At 46.3% G+C, this 19,179-nt stretch overlaps 5 protein-coding genes across 5 annotated transcripts; 4 read left to right on the plus strand and 1 right to left on the minus strand.

Moving 5' to 3' along the window:
- Window positions 1–1,586: 1,586 nt before the first annotated feature.
- H6S33_011788 (uncharacterized protein) lies at window positions 1,587–2,611 on the plus strand (the record flags this gene model as incomplete). The annotated part of the gene is made up of 4 exons (XM_044843679.1): window positions 1,587–1,990; window positions 2,047–2,282; window positions 2,344–2,522; window positions 2,588–2,611. The coding sequence occupies 4 exons, from the start codon at window positions 1,587–1,589 to the stop codon at window positions 2,609–2,611; spliced, it is 843 nt and encodes a 280-aa protein (XP_044695456.1).
- An 847-nt stretch (window positions 2,612–3,458) lies between these two features.
- On the plus strand, window positions 3,459–4,952 carry H6S33_011789 (uncharacterized protein; the record flags this gene model as incomplete). Its single annotated transcript, XM_044843680.1, has 2 exons — window positions 3,459–3,465; window positions 3,520–4,952. The coding sequence occupies 2 exons, from the start codon at window positions 3,459–3,461 to the stop codon at window positions 4,950–4,952; spliced, it is 1,440 nt and encodes a 479-aa protein (XP_044695457.1).
- Window positions 4,953–8,697: 3,745 nt separating this feature from the next.
- Window positions 8,698–10,083, plus strand: H6S33_011790 (uncharacterized protein; the record flags this gene model as incomplete). The annotated part of the gene is made up of 1 exon (XM_044843131.1): window positions 8,698–10,083. One exon carries the CDS (start codon window positions 8,698–8,700, stop codon window positions 10,081–10,083), a length of 1,386 nt encoding a protein of 461 aa, XP_044695458.1.
- A 2,801-nt stretch (window positions 10,084–12,884) lies between these two features.
- H6S33_011791 (uncharacterized protein) lies at window positions 12,885–13,769 on the plus strand (the record flags this gene model as incomplete). Its single annotated transcript, XM_044843132.1, has 2 exons — window positions 12,885–13,361; window positions 13,425–13,769. The coding sequence occupies 2 exons, from the start codon at window positions 12,885–12,887 to the stop codon at window positions 13,767–13,769; spliced, it is 822 nt and encodes a 273-aa protein (XP_044695459.1).
- A 1,831-nt stretch (window positions 13,770–15,600) lies between these two features.
- Window positions 15,601–19,160, minus strand: H6S33_011792 (uncharacterized protein; the record flags this gene model as incomplete). The annotated part of the gene is made up of 4 exons (XM_044843133.1): window positions 15,601–17,315; window positions 17,395–18,298; window positions 18,354–18,835; window positions 19,091–19,160. The coding sequence occupies 4 exons, from the start codon at window positions 19,158–19,160 to the stop codon at window positions 15,601–15,603; spliced, it is 3,171 nt and encodes a 1,056-aa protein (XP_044695460.1).
- Window positions 19,161–19,179: the final 19 nt, after the last annotated feature.

Raw genomic sequence — 19,179 nt, forward strand, 5'->3', positions numbered from 1 at the left:
TCTTAGAACGTTCCGATATCATCCAACACATACTTGTATGTAGAAAGCTCAATATGATCACGCAAGAAAAAGATCAAAACAAAACAAAACAAACCCTAGCCCTGAGTACAATCTGATTGGTGCCACCTGAACAACGATCTGCGACAGGGATTCGGGAGCCGCGCTACTCAGAACGGTTAAGCGAGAAGATAAGCTTCTGGAATCGGCGTTTCGGTGTGGGGTGGTGGTGGTGGTAGCGGTGGTGGGTGGGAGACTGGGAAGGATGGGAGTGATTAGTCTGCTGCCCCATGTTTGGGTTTCGGGGTGCGGGTGTTCCATGGATTTGTGTATGTGTGTGTACGTGTAGCTAGCAGTCTATATAGGTACATGTATTTACATATGCCTTGGGAGCGAAAACTGTACCTATTTCGTGACCGCCGGGGGGGTTGGGAGATATCGTGATCGGGACGTCGTAGTTGGTGTGGTAGCCTGTAGGTGTGTGTTCTACGGCTAGATATCAAGATTAAGTACGCACCTTTTTGAAAACTCAAAGGATGGGCGTACGGAGAAGCTACACGGGGGTACTGTACGTTGCACCTTCTTTCTTCTTCTCCCCCCGCAACCCACACGAATTAGCTCTGAGCCTCTTATTTCTGATCACGACATCGCGAGGGACCATGTAAAACAACCTCGAATTATCGATCTAGCAAGCCCCTTCCCTCCTAGGCCTCCCCTCCGCGTTCGTTTAATCTAGCTACCTGGCCAAACGAGGGGATGACACAACAGGCACAATCATGAGCCAACACGGCGACAGGCATTCCAGACCACCATAACACAAGCACAAGTCAGCAAAACCGAGGCTTGTGAGACTACTGTGGCTAAGATGTGGCTGGTGAATATCAATGATCAAAGTGAATGTTTTACATGAGTGTCGGTTTCGTTGCTTCACTGCATTTAGGTAAATGGTGGAATGCTACGTTTTATATAGGCATACTTTTGGCATTTAGGAGTTAGGATACTGGCGGGGGTTACTCTATCGGCATAGCCCGGAACGATGCTTTCGGGGCTTACGAAGTAGGCCTTCCGTCGCGGGTCGGAGAGGCGTACGTCTCTATCCTTGCATTCGCTGAGGCGCTGTTTGCTTACTTACTTGAGAGCTACACATAATGAAGGGAGAGGGCTACGTGGCTGGGCTGCTAGAATAATATCGACTGGGAGCATCTTTTTGGGCATGCACGAGGGGTTAGTATTGGGTGTGGGGTGTTTGAGACGTTTCTGCGTTTTGCCTCGGGATAATGCAGCTGGTGTACGGTAGGGTAGGAGGAAGAGCACGAGATATTCTAGGGCTCGAGTTTGCTAAATCACAGGAGAAGGCTCGAGAAATTGGGGACTAAAGAGCAGTCAGCTCAGCTTACGTTTAACGTTCCCGCGAGTCTAAACTTCGGACACAGGCGGGGATGCGTTCTTGGGACTTTCTTTTTCTTTCCTCCTCCCTCTTTTTTTGGCCCAGGCACTTATGAAGTCATACAATCAACTAATCTCTTCTTAACGCTCGATCTTTTCTTTAACTCAACTCTCTTCAACACTTGACCCAGGGATACCTTGTTATGGCTGAGGCCATCGGACTTGGAGCGAGCGTTGTCACACTCGTTCAGCTCACCGCACAGCTAGCCGCTGTAAGCTTCAAATATATTGGTGGGGTAAAGCAAGCTCGCGACGAAATTCAAAAATTGGTGTATGAGATCCGATCGCTCTCTACCGTCTTCGCCAACTTAGAGGTCTGCATACAAGACGGTTCCGGATCCACACAGCTGAAGGAACTCGAAGACTCGCTGCAGAAGTGCACCTTGGAGATAAAGAATTTCGTGGAAAAACTAGAGCCTACAGGGTGGTCCGCAAAGAAGATGATTTCACTTACTTGGCCTTTTAAAGTGAAGGAAACGTTAGACTTCGTTTTACCCATGGAAAGATACAAGCTTCTGTTCTTACTTATGTTGAAAACTATCGAAACGTAATAACTATACCTATCGATTACGTACCGGCATTTAATATACTGATGTGCAAAAGAAAAAAGAAAGAAGAAAACAGGTCTCGGTCAAAACTTATCGAAGCAAATGTTCAAATAGTTGGCGCCCATGTCCAAGATATCAAAAACGATGTACAAGAGATGAACACTCGCGTGGAATACATCAAAGATGGAGTCCAAGATGTCAAATATACTACAGGAAACATTGAGAACAATGTTCAAGACGTCAAGAATAACATTAAAGACCTGATGACAGAGTCCGAGAGACAAAGTGATGGTAAGAATGTCCGCGTAGTTAATCCGAACCTTTATTGATACATCGATTATATTGTGAACAGATAAAAGACGTACCGAAGCTCTTAATTGGCTATATCCTGGGACATGTAACGAAAGACACCTGGAGATTAGTAGGAGAAGGAAAAAAGACACCGGCCTATGGATCTTTGACACGCCAGAAGTCCAAGACTGGGTTGAAAACACATTGCCAAAATCCCAACTCATAGGGGATATGGTATTCGTAGGTTTCCCGGAACTATAGCTAGTTGCCACCCTCTTAATGCCTTAATACTAAATACATAATAGCGGGTGCTGGGAAAACCTTCTTAAGGTTAGTTTCTATTTTTATGATATATATTTAAGTCCCCAGTTTCTTCCTCTAGCACATCGGTACCTTAATACTCGGACCTGTCCCGCTCAAAAGGAGCCGACTTTCACATAAAGAAGCCCAAGAACCTTCTTCTCCTGGCCATGGTAACGCCAAGATCATACCACTACCGATGCATGTAGTACTCAGCTACATGTAGCTAATTCTAACAATAATTATATAACTTATAAACTTTCCCGATTTTTTTCAATCTTATTAAACAAGGACTAACGAAATATCGTATTTTTAGTTCTCTCGTAATCGACCGGCTCCGAGAACAAGCTTCGTCAAAACAATATGGAGTAGCATATATCTACTTCAACTATAAAGAGGTGGATAAACAAATATCGACGGATGTTCTCGCCAGTATCATCAAGCAGCTTGCCTGCCAAATTAAAGTACTACCTAAGGAAGTCGAAGAGAGCCTCACCCAATTACGAAAAAAACCTCACGAAAAGCCAAGCCTTAAGGATTTGCAAAGCATTCTGATACTGGTAATTAGATCGTTTACCAGGGTATACATCATTTGTGATGCATTGGACGAATGCAACAAAAGTTCTCGACTGGAGCTCTTACCCCTTTTTCGTCGTATGGGAGATGAGGGCATAAAATTGTTTTTGACAAGCCAGGAGTATCCAGAAGACATACAGGAGTCTCTTTCCAAGCTTACAAAGATCAAGATTTGGGCCAGGGATGGAGATATCGCTAGCTACATAAAACAAAAGATCAATGATTACCCACGGGCACGGCGTCTAGTTGAAAGGGGAAACTATCAAGAAAAGGTCATTTCTCGGATCACAAAATGCGCCCATGGAATGTGAGTAGGTTCTTGAATTTCTTTTTCAAAATCAGTACTGACGTATCAGATTAGGTTCCTACTTGTCCATTTTCACATTTTCACATTTGCTTGAACAGACTACCCCAAGAGGATTCTCACAGGAGCTAGAAAGGCTCGAAAAATCTCTTGATGAGACTAGCCCATTTAATCGTATATACGATAGAGCTATGGATATTATTAAGCTTCAGCCCAAGAAACGCAGGGATCTGGCGTTCAAAGTACTATCGTGGCTTGTTATGGCTAGACAGGTTCTCGATCTTCGCCAGCTTCAGATGGCAGTATCTATGGAGAAGGAAACAGTCGATTTCGATGACCAGGAGGATTTGCCAGAAATATCAACCCTAATTGAGGTCTGTGCTAGTCTGGTAACAATCGACGAGAACAGCAACACCATTAGGCTTGCTCATTGTACGATTCAACAGTATCTTGAGTTAAATCCGACTTTCTCTCAGGAGGCGAAAACGATTGTTTCTATATCTTGTACGACTTTTCTTTCCCTCAATAACTTTAGACCTTACGTCTCCGGCACCATATCCCCAAAGACAGAAGAGCTTGTTATGCTCCTCGAGGAGTATCCGCTCTTGGGCTACGCATTAGATCTTCCCTACCATATTACAACCTGCAGCGACGAGGCCCTGCCTATAGAAAGCCTCTTGAAATTCCTAAACACGGATAATATCAAAATTTTCAATAAACCAATTACGGATGTGTTGTGCCCCAACCTTATGCCGCTAGAACCAGAAATCACGAATCCTCTGTTGCACCTGGCGGCTACTCTAGGCAACCTTTCTGCAGCCCGTATATTGGTGAAATATTTCGATATTAATGGATTCACTATTATGGGGTACACGCCACTTCACCACGCTGTACTTGCAAATAATATATCGATGGTGCGGTTTTTGCTTGATGAGGGGGCCGATGTCTCCTTGAAGAATAAACATGGGAATAATGTCCTGCATTTGGCAATTGGAGCCATGCCGAGTAGCGTCGATATATATTCTACCTTCGGTCCGGCCAGATATGAGAGTAGGCTGGTTGTACAGAGATTTTGGGCATATTGCGGACCAAATGGCGTTTCTTTTGCGCCGATAGCTGGAGTGTTTACGCCGGACTCTTTACCGATTGTCAAGTTATTGCTAGAGTATGGGGCCGACCCTAACGCCACTAATTACTTCGGGTGGAGTGCGCTACGTAACTCAGTCATAAGACTTAATAAGGATCTTATCGATTTATTACTAGAGTATGCCCTTAACCTCAACGCTAAGGATTTCGAAGTTGGGGCGGGACCCAAGTACGCCAAACGCAAACCCAACACTAAGATTTGCTCTAGTTGTAGTGAGCTACGGGATATGAAACATGAGATGTCCTTTCTCAGTGAATATGGACCACGGTGTCCATGGTTAATCCGAGGAAAAATCTTGAAGAGTTATTCACACCCGCAGCCGCGCATACGTGTAATTGAGTAGACATTTAATAGAGAAAAGGTTTTATATACCACGCAACTTGGCATATACACTCCCAATCTCTACTAGCAAAGTAAATGCATCAGGAAATGGATCCCTTTTACACCTATATTTTGTGTGGGGAAAGGAAAAGCATCAGGAAAGTCGTTGTTTAATGTATTATAGAAAATGAATATGGTAATAAATCAGGAAATGCATTAATTTAGTATGGGGAAAGGGATCTCGAAATGCATCTGGGAATGAACCAGGAAATGAATCAGGAAATTCATCCCGAGTGCAAGTGGACGACTTTCCAGACGACTTTCCTTCTACCTTAACCCATAACTAATAGTTAAAATATCATTTAAAAAATAATACCTTTGCTAGGATTCGAACCCTAGTACATCCAATAGCTAGAATAGAACAGAACCATTAAACTACGAATTGTTACAAGGATAACCTATATCATCTTTTTTTTTCCAGGGTATGTTCTTGGAACAAGGTTTTGATGACGACATTTCCCACGGAAATGCGTAGGGAAACGCATCACGGGATGTATCTCCACACAGCCTCATCAGTTAATGTATATTTTGATGCCTTCCCCTCGATCTATTGTATGGGAAATGTGTGCATTTACTTCGCTAGTAGAGAATTAACACTTGCGCATACCACAAAAGATGTGAGATATTTAATCTTTATGGTATACGTAGGGTTATGTCGAGATCTTCGATGTCAAAAGGATAAGCCTATTCCTGGCAGGCATCTAGCTCTATTTATGGGAGTCAAAATTACTCAATTGCTCTACTAATTGTTGAGTTATTCTCATTTGAAGGTGGGTTCGACGTTGTCGTGAGTTATCGGTTATTTGCCGACTAAAGTGCCCAGCTAGATATTGAATTATACCCAGGGAAAAATGGAAAGTAGAATTAACCCTTGGACTCCTGAGGAGGTGTGGTGGTCTGAAAAAACAGATTTACTCGCTGAAAAATCCACTCGTTGCTTGCTACCAGTCAAGGAAGCAAGTGTCAGCAGCAAGTACACTAATTGGGAAAAATCGCCATAATTACTCACTCTCAGTTAATACGGCATTGATCGGAAGATCCGAAAAACTCGGAAGATACATTCTTCGCACGCTGCGATGCCAGGGAGATATCAGGGAAGGAGGAAAATTCGGAAAATTCGGAAAAATCAGCCTTCACAGACATTAATAGATAGAGGTGAAGGAAAGCTCGTAGTGTTGTGCCTCTCGAGAATACTTTTACCGGAGTTATATCTACGTATGTCAAATACATGTCCGGCAATGTTAGCTATGACCAGGAGGATGCCGGATATCATGCAAAGTGACTTATCTTGGTATGCGAGTGATATCTTATGATCTTACACACCTTTGTTCTGGTTTCTGTATAGCCTGGGGTCGGGGATCCATGATACCAGAAACAAGACGTTACAACCACTCTTTGCGGGCGTTTTTAATTCGTCCAAAGTTGGAGTGACATATACTGCATGTATGTCTGAAATGACTAATTAACCCACAGGCCTAGGTCCCATCAAAACTTGAAGAACACCACCACAACCCACTTACAATAACCTCTGGCAACTATGGCTCGGTATTAGAGATCTCACAGTCAGGGCGAGAATACGCCGAGGCTGGGCTTGTTTAGAAAATAAAAGTCTTGGTGATAGCAAGTACCCCCACACGTACCGGCCCATCCCGACAACAGAGCGGCAAAAACTCTGTCTTGGCATATCCACATATCCTCGCCGCCACAAACACCCGCCCATCCACCCCCGGCCCCACAGCCGCCAACCCCTTTAAAACTCCACAATTCTGCTGATCTGGGTCATTCCCTCAGCAACACGACCCCCAGCAACACGACCCCCTCCTTCCTTTGAGTCCCCTATCTTCCAGTCTTGACGTTGGAAACATGGCTCTTCTGCCGGGTTTTCCCGTTTCCGTTCGTTTTTTAGGGGACGGGGAGCCGATGAAGCTGCAGACGTTGGGGCGGTCTTTGGTGGATTAGGGTTTCTTTTTTCTTTCTTGTGGATTTTTTGTAGGTATATACATGTAGTTTAGATGGTTTTTTTCCTCTATTTTTCTTTTTGTATATACATGCAGTAGTTTCCTTTTGTAGGTACATTTGAATCTCTCTACAGTCGCCTCTCGTTACAGTGATACTGCATGTAGTGATATTCTCGTTATAAGGATGACACCCGCCGTCCCAACTTTTTAGTATGAGGTTTAATGATATTTTTATATAAGGATATCAGTAAGTATTTAGTAAAGATCTGTATGGGTATTCTTATAACAAGAGTAGATTTGGGTGTGGCGAACAACCCACAAAGGGGGGGGAGGGCCAGCGTTCTCAGGAATTTTACATAAAATAAAGTCTGGGAACAAGACTAAAGATGTATGAACGAGACTGGCCTTAAATAGTCGCGTGTCTATACCCTAAGAATAGCTTGCTATTCACTGTCAATTTAGACTATTTTTTTCTTTCCGGCCTCGATCTAAAAACCTAACCCTCATTCTGTATAGTGATAACATCGATGTAAGGATACCATTTTTCGGTCCCGACCCCATCGCTATTTAAACGAGAGGCGGCTCAGGTATAAGGGTACCAATTTCCAGTCCCGAGCGTACCGTGATGGGGAGATCAGACTGTAAATACATCAATTAAACTACAAAAAAGCACTAGCTACTATCGATCCCTCCCCGCTCCTTCTTTTTTTAAAGAAAACTCGGAAGTCCCCCCTCGTGAAGCTGTCCAACTGCAGCCTAAACCAAATCCCCCACGTGCACACAACCAAGACGAGAGCACACAGACCACGAAAATATTATATGACCCCAATTCCAAGGCGCCCCGGTATTTCCTGCTCGACACCCCAATCCACCAGGAAAAGAGTTAGATCTAGATCTTACTTAGGGACATATAAAAAAAAACCACTCTATATCTTACCAATTACTAAAAGAAGCCTCGGCCGATTAATTGTAAGTCGCAAGAAAAAGAAATATCAAGCAAGAACTTCGCAGCAGTTGGCTGTGATTTAGTGGCTACATATATACCGGCCATTAATTTAATAGTTGCCAAGTTAATTCCGTCGTCTTTTGTTCTCCTCCTAGCCGGGCCCCTTGGATTCCATGCAAAGGTGTTAAAAGTCGTATTAGGCACAAACTATTTGAGGCTAGAAAGCGCGTAGGCTATTCCAGTCCATCCCATGCACCTGAGATGCAGTGATCAACTGATCATAGTTACTTAATTAAGCTATATACCTCCAATTCAATAGGTCGAAATTACGGTAACGACTCCATTGGAGGAGGAATTCTAAATAATCAACCACTTTAATTAGGCAGGTTTCTCTCTCAAATTCCCAAGTCCTCTCAGCTGCCAAAGGTCACTAGCATCTTCATTCCACCATACCACCCGCGGTCTAAACCATCATAGTCTATAAAACCGGTTCTGGTATTTTAAGTGGGGACCCGACCACCTCACAACGCCCAAACACAACCCATCACTCGGGCCAAATCTGCTGAATCAGCCCCAAGCCTACAATCAATAGTAATTATAGATAAGATAAGATAAGATAAGATGGGTACCTCATCCCATCCCACCTCTCTCAAAAAACCTCACACCCAGGATCTGACATCTGACATCTTTCGATCGCCATTGCAACCCCCCTCCAATGGAAATGGGATAACCAAGGAAAGGAAACGCACCTTGATCAACCAAAAAGAATACCAGCCCCTCTGATCCAGTCTCTGCTCCTCCCAATGGTGCTGCGTCTGCCCCCCCGGGCGCCAGCGCCATCAATCTGCCTCAGCTGCCTCTTCCAATTGCGCCAAAGCTCCCTCCCCCGCAGGTCCCTCTCCACACTCGTCCAGCAGCACCCCGTAAAGCCTCTACGCGCCGTCAAAGCTCCCTGGAAGCCCAGCTACTTCCTCTCTAACCGTTCCCTCTCTGACGACGCCGCCTCCTCCACCGCCCCCCCGCAACTACTCCCCCACCGCCGCCGCCAACAGCTTCGCAAGACCCTCGAGAACGCCGATGACCCCAACGCCCCTCTTCCCCCGGATGCGTCGAGCCTGCTCTCGACGTCCTCGGCGTCTTCGCCTACGGGCTCACTAAAGCGCCTCCTATACCCGTACCTAGCACTCTCGAAGCCGCGTCTCACCGTGCTCGTAGTCCTCTCCGCAATGGCCCCCTACGCACTGTACCCCACGGACCCGCTTCTCGCCACTACCACTGCCCCAACCCTCTCCGCACTCACACTCACCTTTCTCACCCTCGGCACCACGCTCTGCTCCGCCTCCGCAAACGCCTTTAACATGTACCTTGAGCCCGCGCACGACCGCAAGATGTCGCGCACGCGCAACCGCCCCCTTGTCCGCGGGCTCATCCAGCCCGCGCAGGCCCTCGCGTTTGCCTTTGGCACTGGCATCATCGGCACAACCGCCCTCTACTTCGGCGTCAACCCGACCGTTGCCGCCCTGGGCGCCGCAAACATCGTGCTCTACGCCGCCGTGTACACGCCTATGAAGCGGATCTCTGTGGTCAATACGTGGGTTGGCGCTATAGTCGGTGGTATCCCGCCACTCATGGGGTGGGCCGCTGCCGCGGGCGCTGGCAGCGTCGAGGGTGCTGGCGTGTGGGAGAATCTTGCGCACCCGGGTGGGTGGCTATTGGCGGGACTGCTGTTTGCGTGGCAGTTCCCGCACTTCAATTCGTTGAGTTGGACGATACGTGAGGAGTATCGGGCCGCGGGGTACCAGATGATGGCGTGGAAGTATCCGAAGCTGAACGGGCGGGTGGCGTTGAGGTACAGTTTGTTGTTTTTCCCCATCTGTGTGGGGTTGTGGATGGCGGGGGTTGTGGACGTGGGGTTTGTGGTGGATAGTTCGGTGGTAAATGGGTGGTTGGTGAGGGAGGCGTGGAGGTTTTATAAGAAGGCCGGAGAGGGCGGAACGGCGAAGAAGTTGTTTTGGGCGAGTGTGTGGCATCTGCCAGTGGTGATGGGGCTGGCGATGGTGCATAAGGCGGGCTTGTGGAGGGGCGTGTGGGAGTGGGCGGTGGGCAGGGAGGAGGAGGACGAGTATGAGTATGAGGACGAGGAAGAGGAGCAGCAGGCGGCGGCGGCGGCGGCCGTGAGGACTAAGTGAGGTGTAGATGACCTCTTATTTTTTTGTAAATAGAAATAAAATAGAGTAGGGGGTAGACCGACTTTTACTAGTGAATAACATATACTGGTTTTATACCAATCATTTAGCAAACCTATCAGTATGCCGGCCACCAATATATAAAACCAAGTTGTCCGGTCAGACTGATAGTATTCTATCTTTTCGAATCCAACTTCCAAATATCATTTCCAGGGTATACTTAATTCGCAACCACAGCCTGCCCAGATTGTGATCTAGTGCCCCAGAATTCCAAAACCTTGATAAGGCACCATTGTATCGTGAAATTGGGAGGGGCGACCCTGCGCGATATAATTCCAAAGCTCACCAGAGCATGATCTCTTCCTGGGGTTCAAGTATAGATATAGGTTGAATCCTCCTCTATCTAAAAAGTGCACCTAGTCCGCAGGGACTCGAAACCTTCTTCTCCAGCTGCCGTAGCCAGCACATTCATCCCAGTGCCATAAAGCATGCGATATGGTACTACCACTTCGCTGCCCATGTAGTAGAGTGGTCGAGAACCCAAACCAACTCGTACACATGGATGATGAGTATCTGTGATTAAAGGTTGTAGAGATACTTTAAACACCCTAATTTTAGTGGTCGTTCCAGATATCTGTTTATGTGTGTGTGACTCGCCAGGCTTGAAAGAGAAGCTATACGACGGCAAAGAAGCTGCTTATCCCCATATGAAATCTCCACAAACTCCCTACCACCAGCCAGACCACCCCCCACTAATAGTCATAGCTGGGGCTAGACAACCAACCGCTGCCCGACTACAACTACAACCACGTAGCAGCCAAACGGCCGTGGACTCCAGGCACGACCACCTTGAAACCCATATAATTTTTGTTTTGAATCTTAGATATATAAATGTACAATCCATAACCTCCATCCTAAAGCACTATTTTTATGTAAGGAGGAGGGTTTGATTGGGTCTGCTAGGCTAGTAAAAGTCGCTGAGCGGTCTCCTGTGGTGGTTTGAGTACTGCACTTTATGCACTCCCCCTCCTGTCTGTTGCTTCTTGTTGTGCGGTCTATCGATCGACCTGTGCTGGAGATCTATTAGAAACCAAAGATTATCAGCGGAGAGAGACTTTTGGGTATACTGGTAGAGAAATTTCGAACCTAAATACAATATGTCACGTCTCCTAACTCTAGGTAGAAGCGTGATGTGAGGACTTACATTGAGACGAAACAAAAGCGGAAGCCTTCTGGGACTTTGAAGACCAAGGCCTAGTATTTGGAACATAAGTTTAAATTAATTATAATTTCGACAGCCGTAACCCGGCAGTGGTCGACGTCTGAGACTCAGTGAGTATTAATGGCCAAGATCGATGTCTATGTAATGTCTCGACCCTGGCTCTAGTCCCCGATTTTGCTCATCGTGGCTTAATTTTCCAAATAGAGTCGAGAATAGCTAGCTGTCCTGTAGCGGGGCGGCGGTTTAGGTGCTCTAATATGGCGTTGTGTGTTCCAATACAATGGCAATCACGAGACCAAGCTATTGGAAGAGAAGGAAGATGATAATATTAGCTTTTATACGACATGATTGAGGATAAAAATTTATGCCACGTACCTCTTTCTTGCCATAACTAAGACCACAGTTGGTGTATACGTAAGGTATATTATACTGACAGTCACGTATGCTGTACGAGAGTGCCTCGCCGGGTCTGCAGATGTTTCGGACGCCCCCTCCTTGATCAATTGAGTAGAGAGCTTGCTTGGAGAGTGAGAGCTGGAACGTATACGAGGCCAAGTACACGTAGTTTCCGTACGTGGTTGCGAATGTCTTCGAGAACCCATATTCCTACGCCTCCATCTCGACCTCTCGACCTTCCCCTCCTCGATCTTATCTATTACTTTCTTCAATTAAAACTATACAGACGAAGGGCATTTAACTCCCTCTCCCTCGGTAGGGGAAACTCACCACAAGCTCCCCGCGCGCGCGCGGCCAAAAACACCTGTCTCGACGAGTTTACAGCCAATCACCCCTTCCCCTCTCTCCCCCTTCTCCGTCTCCATCTGCTCTCTCTCTCTACTCAAATAAAGGTATTGCTGAGACCCATCCGTTCTTAAAAGTACCAGACACCATGTAATGAACAATGGAACTAAAGTCAGTTATTACGTAACCCCGACATATGCGATCACTCGCGGAAAATTTATCATTGACACCAACCTATTTTTTTTCCGGTTGCGTTATGTGAGGCTCTGGGCCCAGGGCGATTATTCGGTGATGTGGGGATATAAGAATGAGAATGAGTGAAGGTAGAGGCGTAGATGGGGTGTACGATGCGTGTGTTGGTGGTGGTGATGGGGTGGTCATGGTCAAGCTCCGCAGTTTAGGGTCACGATACGAGAGACACAAAACTTCGAAACATCGTCAAAGGACACGTACTGCCTCTCGCAAGTCTCGAGAGGAGAGAGGGCCCGCATGCATCAGAGTGGATAAGAACACAGTACGGGCCTGATAAGAACAGAGAGCCCGCTAGTCCCAAAGCTCCCCCAGCCTTAACCCAACTTCTCTCTCAATTCCTCTCTCTCACTAGCGTACCCCCCTCCCACAGTTCCAAATGATTCTATTCTCCTCCCTCCCTCTCTCTGGGCTTAACCCAGCCCTAACGCCCTCCCCACAGAAAAAATCCTGCCCCGCACAAATCCCCATAAAACCCCCACAAATCCACTGAGCCATCAAGCCAACCCCACCATCCCCACAATTTCCCAAAATATCGTCCATCACCATCACAAATTTCTACCCCCCACCTCCTTCAACTTCTATCATAACTATGTCCTCAAACTCTTTAATCTCCCATGAACCTACCGGGATTGACCCGAGCGCCATAAAGGACAGCCTCGAGATATACGGTGCGATTCGCACGCCGGCCCGCCCTATCCGCCGCCCTGCGGCTTTGAGTCCTGCGACTGAAGATATGCCCATTTCGGACGTTAATACACCGCAGAGGTCAACACTGGCCCGAAACAACCCATATAGTGACCACTTCCCTCATCCCGGGGACAGCACCGACCCGGCCCTGAATAATGCCACCACGTCCGGCACCGGCGTTACAACCACAATTACTGGCGGTACTACCGCTACCAACGCTGCGGCCCCCGGCCTTTTCGACGCTTTCAAGCAAGGAATGAAGGATCTAATCCAATTGCCCATCGACGCCATAAAGCTTCAAACTCACCATTGGAGATTGAAAAAAGACGCCGGTGCTATCCAAAAGGCAAGAATTGCCGAAAATAAACGTCAGCGTGAGGTTGATGCGATACTCATCAACAAGATTACCCAGGGTTCCAGCGGTGCTGACGCCGCGACTCAGTCCACGGAGAAAATTGCCCAAAAGAATGTCTCGAACGGGCCGGGCAATAAACTTGGGGAAGCCTCCACTTCTGCAACTACTGCTACCGCCACCACCACCACCACCAATACTCCCGCTGCGAGCGCCATCAAGAAAGATACTACCATGGCCAGCAACAACACCAAAGTCAGCGGCCGCCTCGACGCCGATCTCAGAGACAAAGTCAAAGCCGCAATGGCCGCAAAGAGGAAGAAGAACAACAACAACAACAACAACAACAAGACGAAGAAGAAGAATGTGTCCTTCGCGGACGAGAAGGACACCGGCGCCAAACAAGAAGAACCTAAGCGCCCCCGTACCGGCTAGTCTCCGCTTCCGCTGCGCGTAGCCCGATTCGAGTTTCCTTTTACCGGGCTTCCTTTTCCCTTTACCAGGCTTCCTTTCCTTTCCTTTAAATTCCCTTCATTTCCCTTTCCTTTTTGTCTTGTCTGGGTCTTCTTCGGCTTTCATAGTCAGTCAGCCATCCAGTCCGCTGTCTGTCTGTCTGTCTATTGGCCAAGTGGTAGTCCCTTAGTAGTAGTGTAGTGTAATAAATCTCTACATTACCAGGTCACGTCATGTTTTATCACTCGCGGCACTAGCGTCTTCTCTAGCGTCTTTATCTTCTCTAGCGTCCTTCTGTAGTGTTTTATTTATTTAGTGTGCTTTTTTTGTCATTGTACTCATCAACGCGCCGTTGGTGCAGGGGTAGCATAGTTGCCTTCCATGATTCCCGTTTTCGGATTTCACTGACAGCAACTGGGAAGGGTTCGAGTCCCTTACGGCGCATTCTTCTTTTTCTTTTTGTTCTTTATTTTATAGATTCGTTTCTTTTTGTTTTTGGTGATTCTTTTAACCAATCGGTGTTGGGCATTGGGTGGACTACTGTTTTTAATCGCTTCGCTTTGGCTATGTATATATTTAGCTCTTTGGTTTTAACTTTCTATAATCTTTGAGGCGGGGTTTCTCCATTCGGGGGTAATCGATATGCTCAGTTAATACGATCGTGCGTTCACCTAATTTATGGTCGACTTTATGAAGCCCGCGAGAGCGATAGCGATACATGTATTCATAACCCTTATGAGTGAACAGTCCAGCGAGGCCTTTATACAAAAACTACCCACCAAACGAAAGAATACGTATATTTTTTTTCAGACTTTACCTACATATTTTCGCGGAAGATATATTTACCACCAAATGACAGCAAAGTGAACTATTGTCCACAAATTTAAACACTTCTATAGTAAAGTACACGTAGCTAGGTGGTTGAATTTAATAAGTCATGAGCTCTGTGTTCTGTGATTTGGACCCTCACGAGGAATAAATAAATCTGGCTCTTCAGGTTGGTTTTAATCGACGATTTCGATTTCGATATCGATGCTTTCGATGCTTCCAAAAAATGCATCAAGGGCTGGTATGTATGTCTGTGAGAGACAAGCTCCACTTCTACACTCTAGATCTTTATCGAGACAGTACTCGATCGTGCAGGTATTACTTACATGTACTCTAGTATGGTAGCTCGGGAAATCTCTTCGGGTTAATTCTGTGTGCCGGGTACGTTAGAGCTACATGTGTTAAAGCGGGTGTAAGAATTACATATCTTGATGCGATGTATGCCTGTATTCAGCTACCGGTAATAAAAAAAAAAGGTCAAACATGAATTGCCTGTAGTGCTAGCTAGTTGAAATCCATGGTATCCGAGTCTGTAATCACTGGAAATCATGTTATATAATGCCTATTGACGGCATGCGAGTTTTTAACAGTAACCTTCGTGGTATGGATGTCTTTTGCCCTGAAATAGATTACGAGAAGACTTCTACCCATGTTGAATTCACGCAGTGCATGCTAAAACGGGCCAAGAGTGGTGAGGCAAAAAAAGACGTGTATATACGCAGGGAATTGAATACAGGAAGAAGAAAAGGAAAAAAGGAAATGGAAAAAAAAGTAAGGAAAACAAGCCCGACGAAACTTCCCAAAACCCTAACGCTAACTCCAGCATCAATTATCCCAGACCGACCACACAGTAGTACCCAGATCATATACACGTAGTCCCCCTAAGAATCGTTGCTGAAGTTGAAACAAAAAAAAAAAAAAACGTATATGGTCGTTATTGCGGGGGTGATGCGCGGGATCGATCCGTTTCCACCATTCCCGCTCGTTACTCTTCGTCCGGCTTATTCAACTCTGCCTTCTTCATTTTCGACTTCTCCAGCTCCTGGAAGTGCCTAAAGAACTTCTTCATCGGCGTATCTTTATCGCGGTACCACTCATTCCCTTGGCTTTCCGCTGAGCCTTTGTTCTCCTTTTTGCTTTCCCTTTCCTCGAGATTGGCCTTTGTCATAGCGCGTTGAGTCTCCGCCGAGAACAATCTCTCGGAGGAAGTCTTTACCCCAAAGTACTCCTTCCTTCTCCTGTCAAGGTCGTTTTTCTGGTCCGCGGTGAGCTCCTCGTAACCCGGAACATAGATATCTCGCACGCGAAGACCGGCGTAAAGTTCTGGCTTTGATTTGGGTGGAGATGGCTCAGGTGACTCCGATTCTTCATTGTCAGATATCAGGTCGATAATTTCCGGGGCCATTGCCATAGGCTCGTCATCATCATCGCTGAGAACGATATCTGGGAAGCCGGCCATAGGATCATCGTTGCTAAGCTCAAAGCTCTCTTCGAGGTCTTTCTCCTCAAAATCCCTTTTAACAGAGTCTTCCTTCATGTAGTCCTCCATCGTAAAATCCTCTTCCTCGGAATCCCCTTTCTCTTTTCTCTCTTCCTCCAAGTCCCCCTTCCCGGGAACCTTCATCCTTGATTTTGACGACGACTCAGTTAGAGGGCTTGCTGGGGCCTTGAAGTTTCTCTGCTTTTTAAAAGGAGGTAGAGTCGGGGCAAAATTGTCTTTATATGGATCAATACGTGGTTTCTTGGCTGCAATAACCTTTTTGGAGGGTGATGATTGAGTGCGCTTGCGGATATTTAACTGGTCGATACCTGAAGCCATTTCCTCATCATTAGGTCTAGACGAATGATATGGTGTTGCAGGACTTTGATCATCGGGATTTGACAAAGTATTGTTCTCAGGAGCTTTGACCTCAGGTTTCACAACTGGGCGTTCGTGCATTGAAGAATTTTCCCGCCCGGTCATACCAGCAATGTTGGGAAACTGTTTGTAACCCATGAATTCCTTCTTCTGTTTTTCAAGCATATCCGTGACACTACGGGTATTAGCCACTGCACGGATTTCTTGGGTCCCGAAATCAACCACTTTGAGAACTTTTCTCGCCTTCCTCGGGCCGGACCTGGGAACTTGTCGAGCTGCAGCAGAGTGTGACCGAATGCCATCTTCTATTCTAGTCTGGTTTTCCTCCGACGTAGCAGGCACCTCGATCTTTTGGTGCTCTTGGGCCTCGCGTATTAGTTGCTCTTGAGATCTAGCAAGGTCGTCGGGGAAACCTTTTTTGGGATCTTTTGGTTTTACGGAGGGCCAGAGAAGATCTTGTGATGATATCTGTCTTTCAGGAATAGTTACAGGCCTAGAAGTTGGGGAACTTTGAACTATTGGACTCCGAAGCTCTTGAGAAATATGTGGTTCTTCCATGTTTGTCCCCGGTATAAGCGTTAGATTAAGTCCTTCATTTGCGCATACAGAATCAATACGTGACTTTGATTTTGCAATTGTAGGACTCAAGTCTTTGCCCAAAATGCCGACTCCCTTTTTGTACGGTGTCTCTTCAACTTGAATTGATGGAGGAGTGCTGTTGATGGATGACGAAGGTAGGGCGGGGGTAACACCTTCGTCATATTTCTGGCTTTTGGAGACGTTGATCGCTTCTGGGGCGACTGAATCTAGAACTGTGCTAAGATTGTCACCTACAGTCATTGCTTCCTCATGTTAAAACACCAGATCATTATAAAATTAACTGTTCCTTTTTAATTCGAATGCTGCAGGTTAGGCACTCACTCTTGTTACCCTTGGGCTCCATCATGATCCCGGCACCATCTGCGACCTGTGAAGCATCATTTCGTTTGGGTGTCTCCGCTGGTCCCGTATGTAGGATGCCGGAGCGCGGGTATTGCAGGTCCAAGTTATCTAGAGCCTTCGCTGTACAGTTTAGTGCCGGGTTTAGCGGCATTAGCGGAGCCTGAGGAATCTCATCCTCTTCCTCATTTTCATCTGTATGGTCACCCAAATGTTCGGCCATGGGTAACTCAATTGATGATCCGGGTAAGGATTCTGGGATTTTGTCGTTTTCTCCGTCTGAGAGAAGCATGCCAGTGTGCTGTGATAAAGGAAGGGGTTCGTCAGTTATAGGGTGTTGGCTTAGTATAGGATGATCCGCTAAAAGACTATCTGGTGTAGCATTTTGTGCAGGAGCAATATGTTCGTTGTGCTGTTGGATTTCTGTTTGCTTGGCTTCTGGGCTCGGGCTGAATGATTTTGAAACAATGGCTCCTACCACCTCCTTTGTAGGCACCTCAGTTACCTTGTTCTCTTCATCTTCTGATCCCAGCTGTTTGTCCCAGGCTTCATCATCAAAGCCGCCATCATCATCATAATCAGTGTCACTTTGTGCATCCTCATTCTCATCTTCATCCTGGCGTTTCTGTGGCTGCTTTCCATTCTGTTCCCACAAATCCACCTGCTGAGCCTTTAAAATACCACCAAACACCGCGACCCGTGTCCGTCCATTTGGGTCCACCACGCCAACCGGAAGGTTGGGGTGGTTGATGAGTTCATTAATATTCTCATCTCCCGAAGAGAGATAATTTTCATCTTCTTCTGAGCGATACTCACGACGAGGGCGCTGCTTCCGAACTGCCGCCAACTTCTGTTTCTTACTGGCTTTTGCCATTCTTGAGGGTTCCTTTATTGAGTTGTTAGAAGAATTGTTACATAAAGAAGCAAATAAGTTATCTTACCACATTATTCGGATCTACCGGTGTCTTTTTCGAGATTCCATTTGCTGCGCGTGTGACGCGTTTGGCCTTAAACTCGTACTTTTCATATGTTTCGTCGGGCTGTTGAGTAGATGGGGTTACATGTTCTCCCTCGACTCCTTGTACGGATACTTGGCTAGGTTGGTTGAAACTACCATTGTTGCTTCTCACTTGGGCATCCGCAGAATTCGCTTTCTTATTCGACCTTCCAGCAAGCGGAGATTGGATACCAGAACGAAAACTGCTATCGGGTGGTACCGCGTTCATACCTCTCAAGGGGGACTTTACAGGACTAGACGGCCATGAAACTTCTGTACTGCCGGGGGAAGAGACTGGAGATCTAACGGGGGGCACAATAACTTGAATATTTGATTTACGCGGTGGATGTGATTTTGGCACAAGTTGATCTTTGGAGACGAAATCGTAACCGGAGACATGGTGCCTATTTTCGTATGGATACCAAGCTACGAAGGAATGATTAGTAAATCTCTGAAAAGACAGGTTTTTAAGTTGGGTCTTTTGATTGTGAAAATGCAAAATAATTAATTCAACACTTGGTAAGTGACATTCCATGGTGAAGAAGTAATTTGAGTACAATGATATAGTGATACAAAACTACCCCAAGATACCAACCTAGCTACATTATCTATGTAATAACAGTACCAAAGATATATATAGGAAAGACAATGACCGGTAGAATAATTCAGAAAGACACTCACATTCAGGCCGATTTAATATCTCTAGCTGATCGTCTGGAATTATAGTCTGAGATGCTGTGATTTGCTCCATTTTGTCCCAACCCAAAGAC

Source organism: Morchella sextelata, assembly GCF_020137385.1.
Source record: "Morchella sextelata strain SCLS chromosome Unknown scls_7, whole genome shotgun sequence".
In the NCBI taxonomy this organism is placed as follows: Eukaryota; Fungi; Ascomycota; class Pezizomycetes; order Pezizales; family Morchellaceae; genus Morchella; species Morchella sextelata.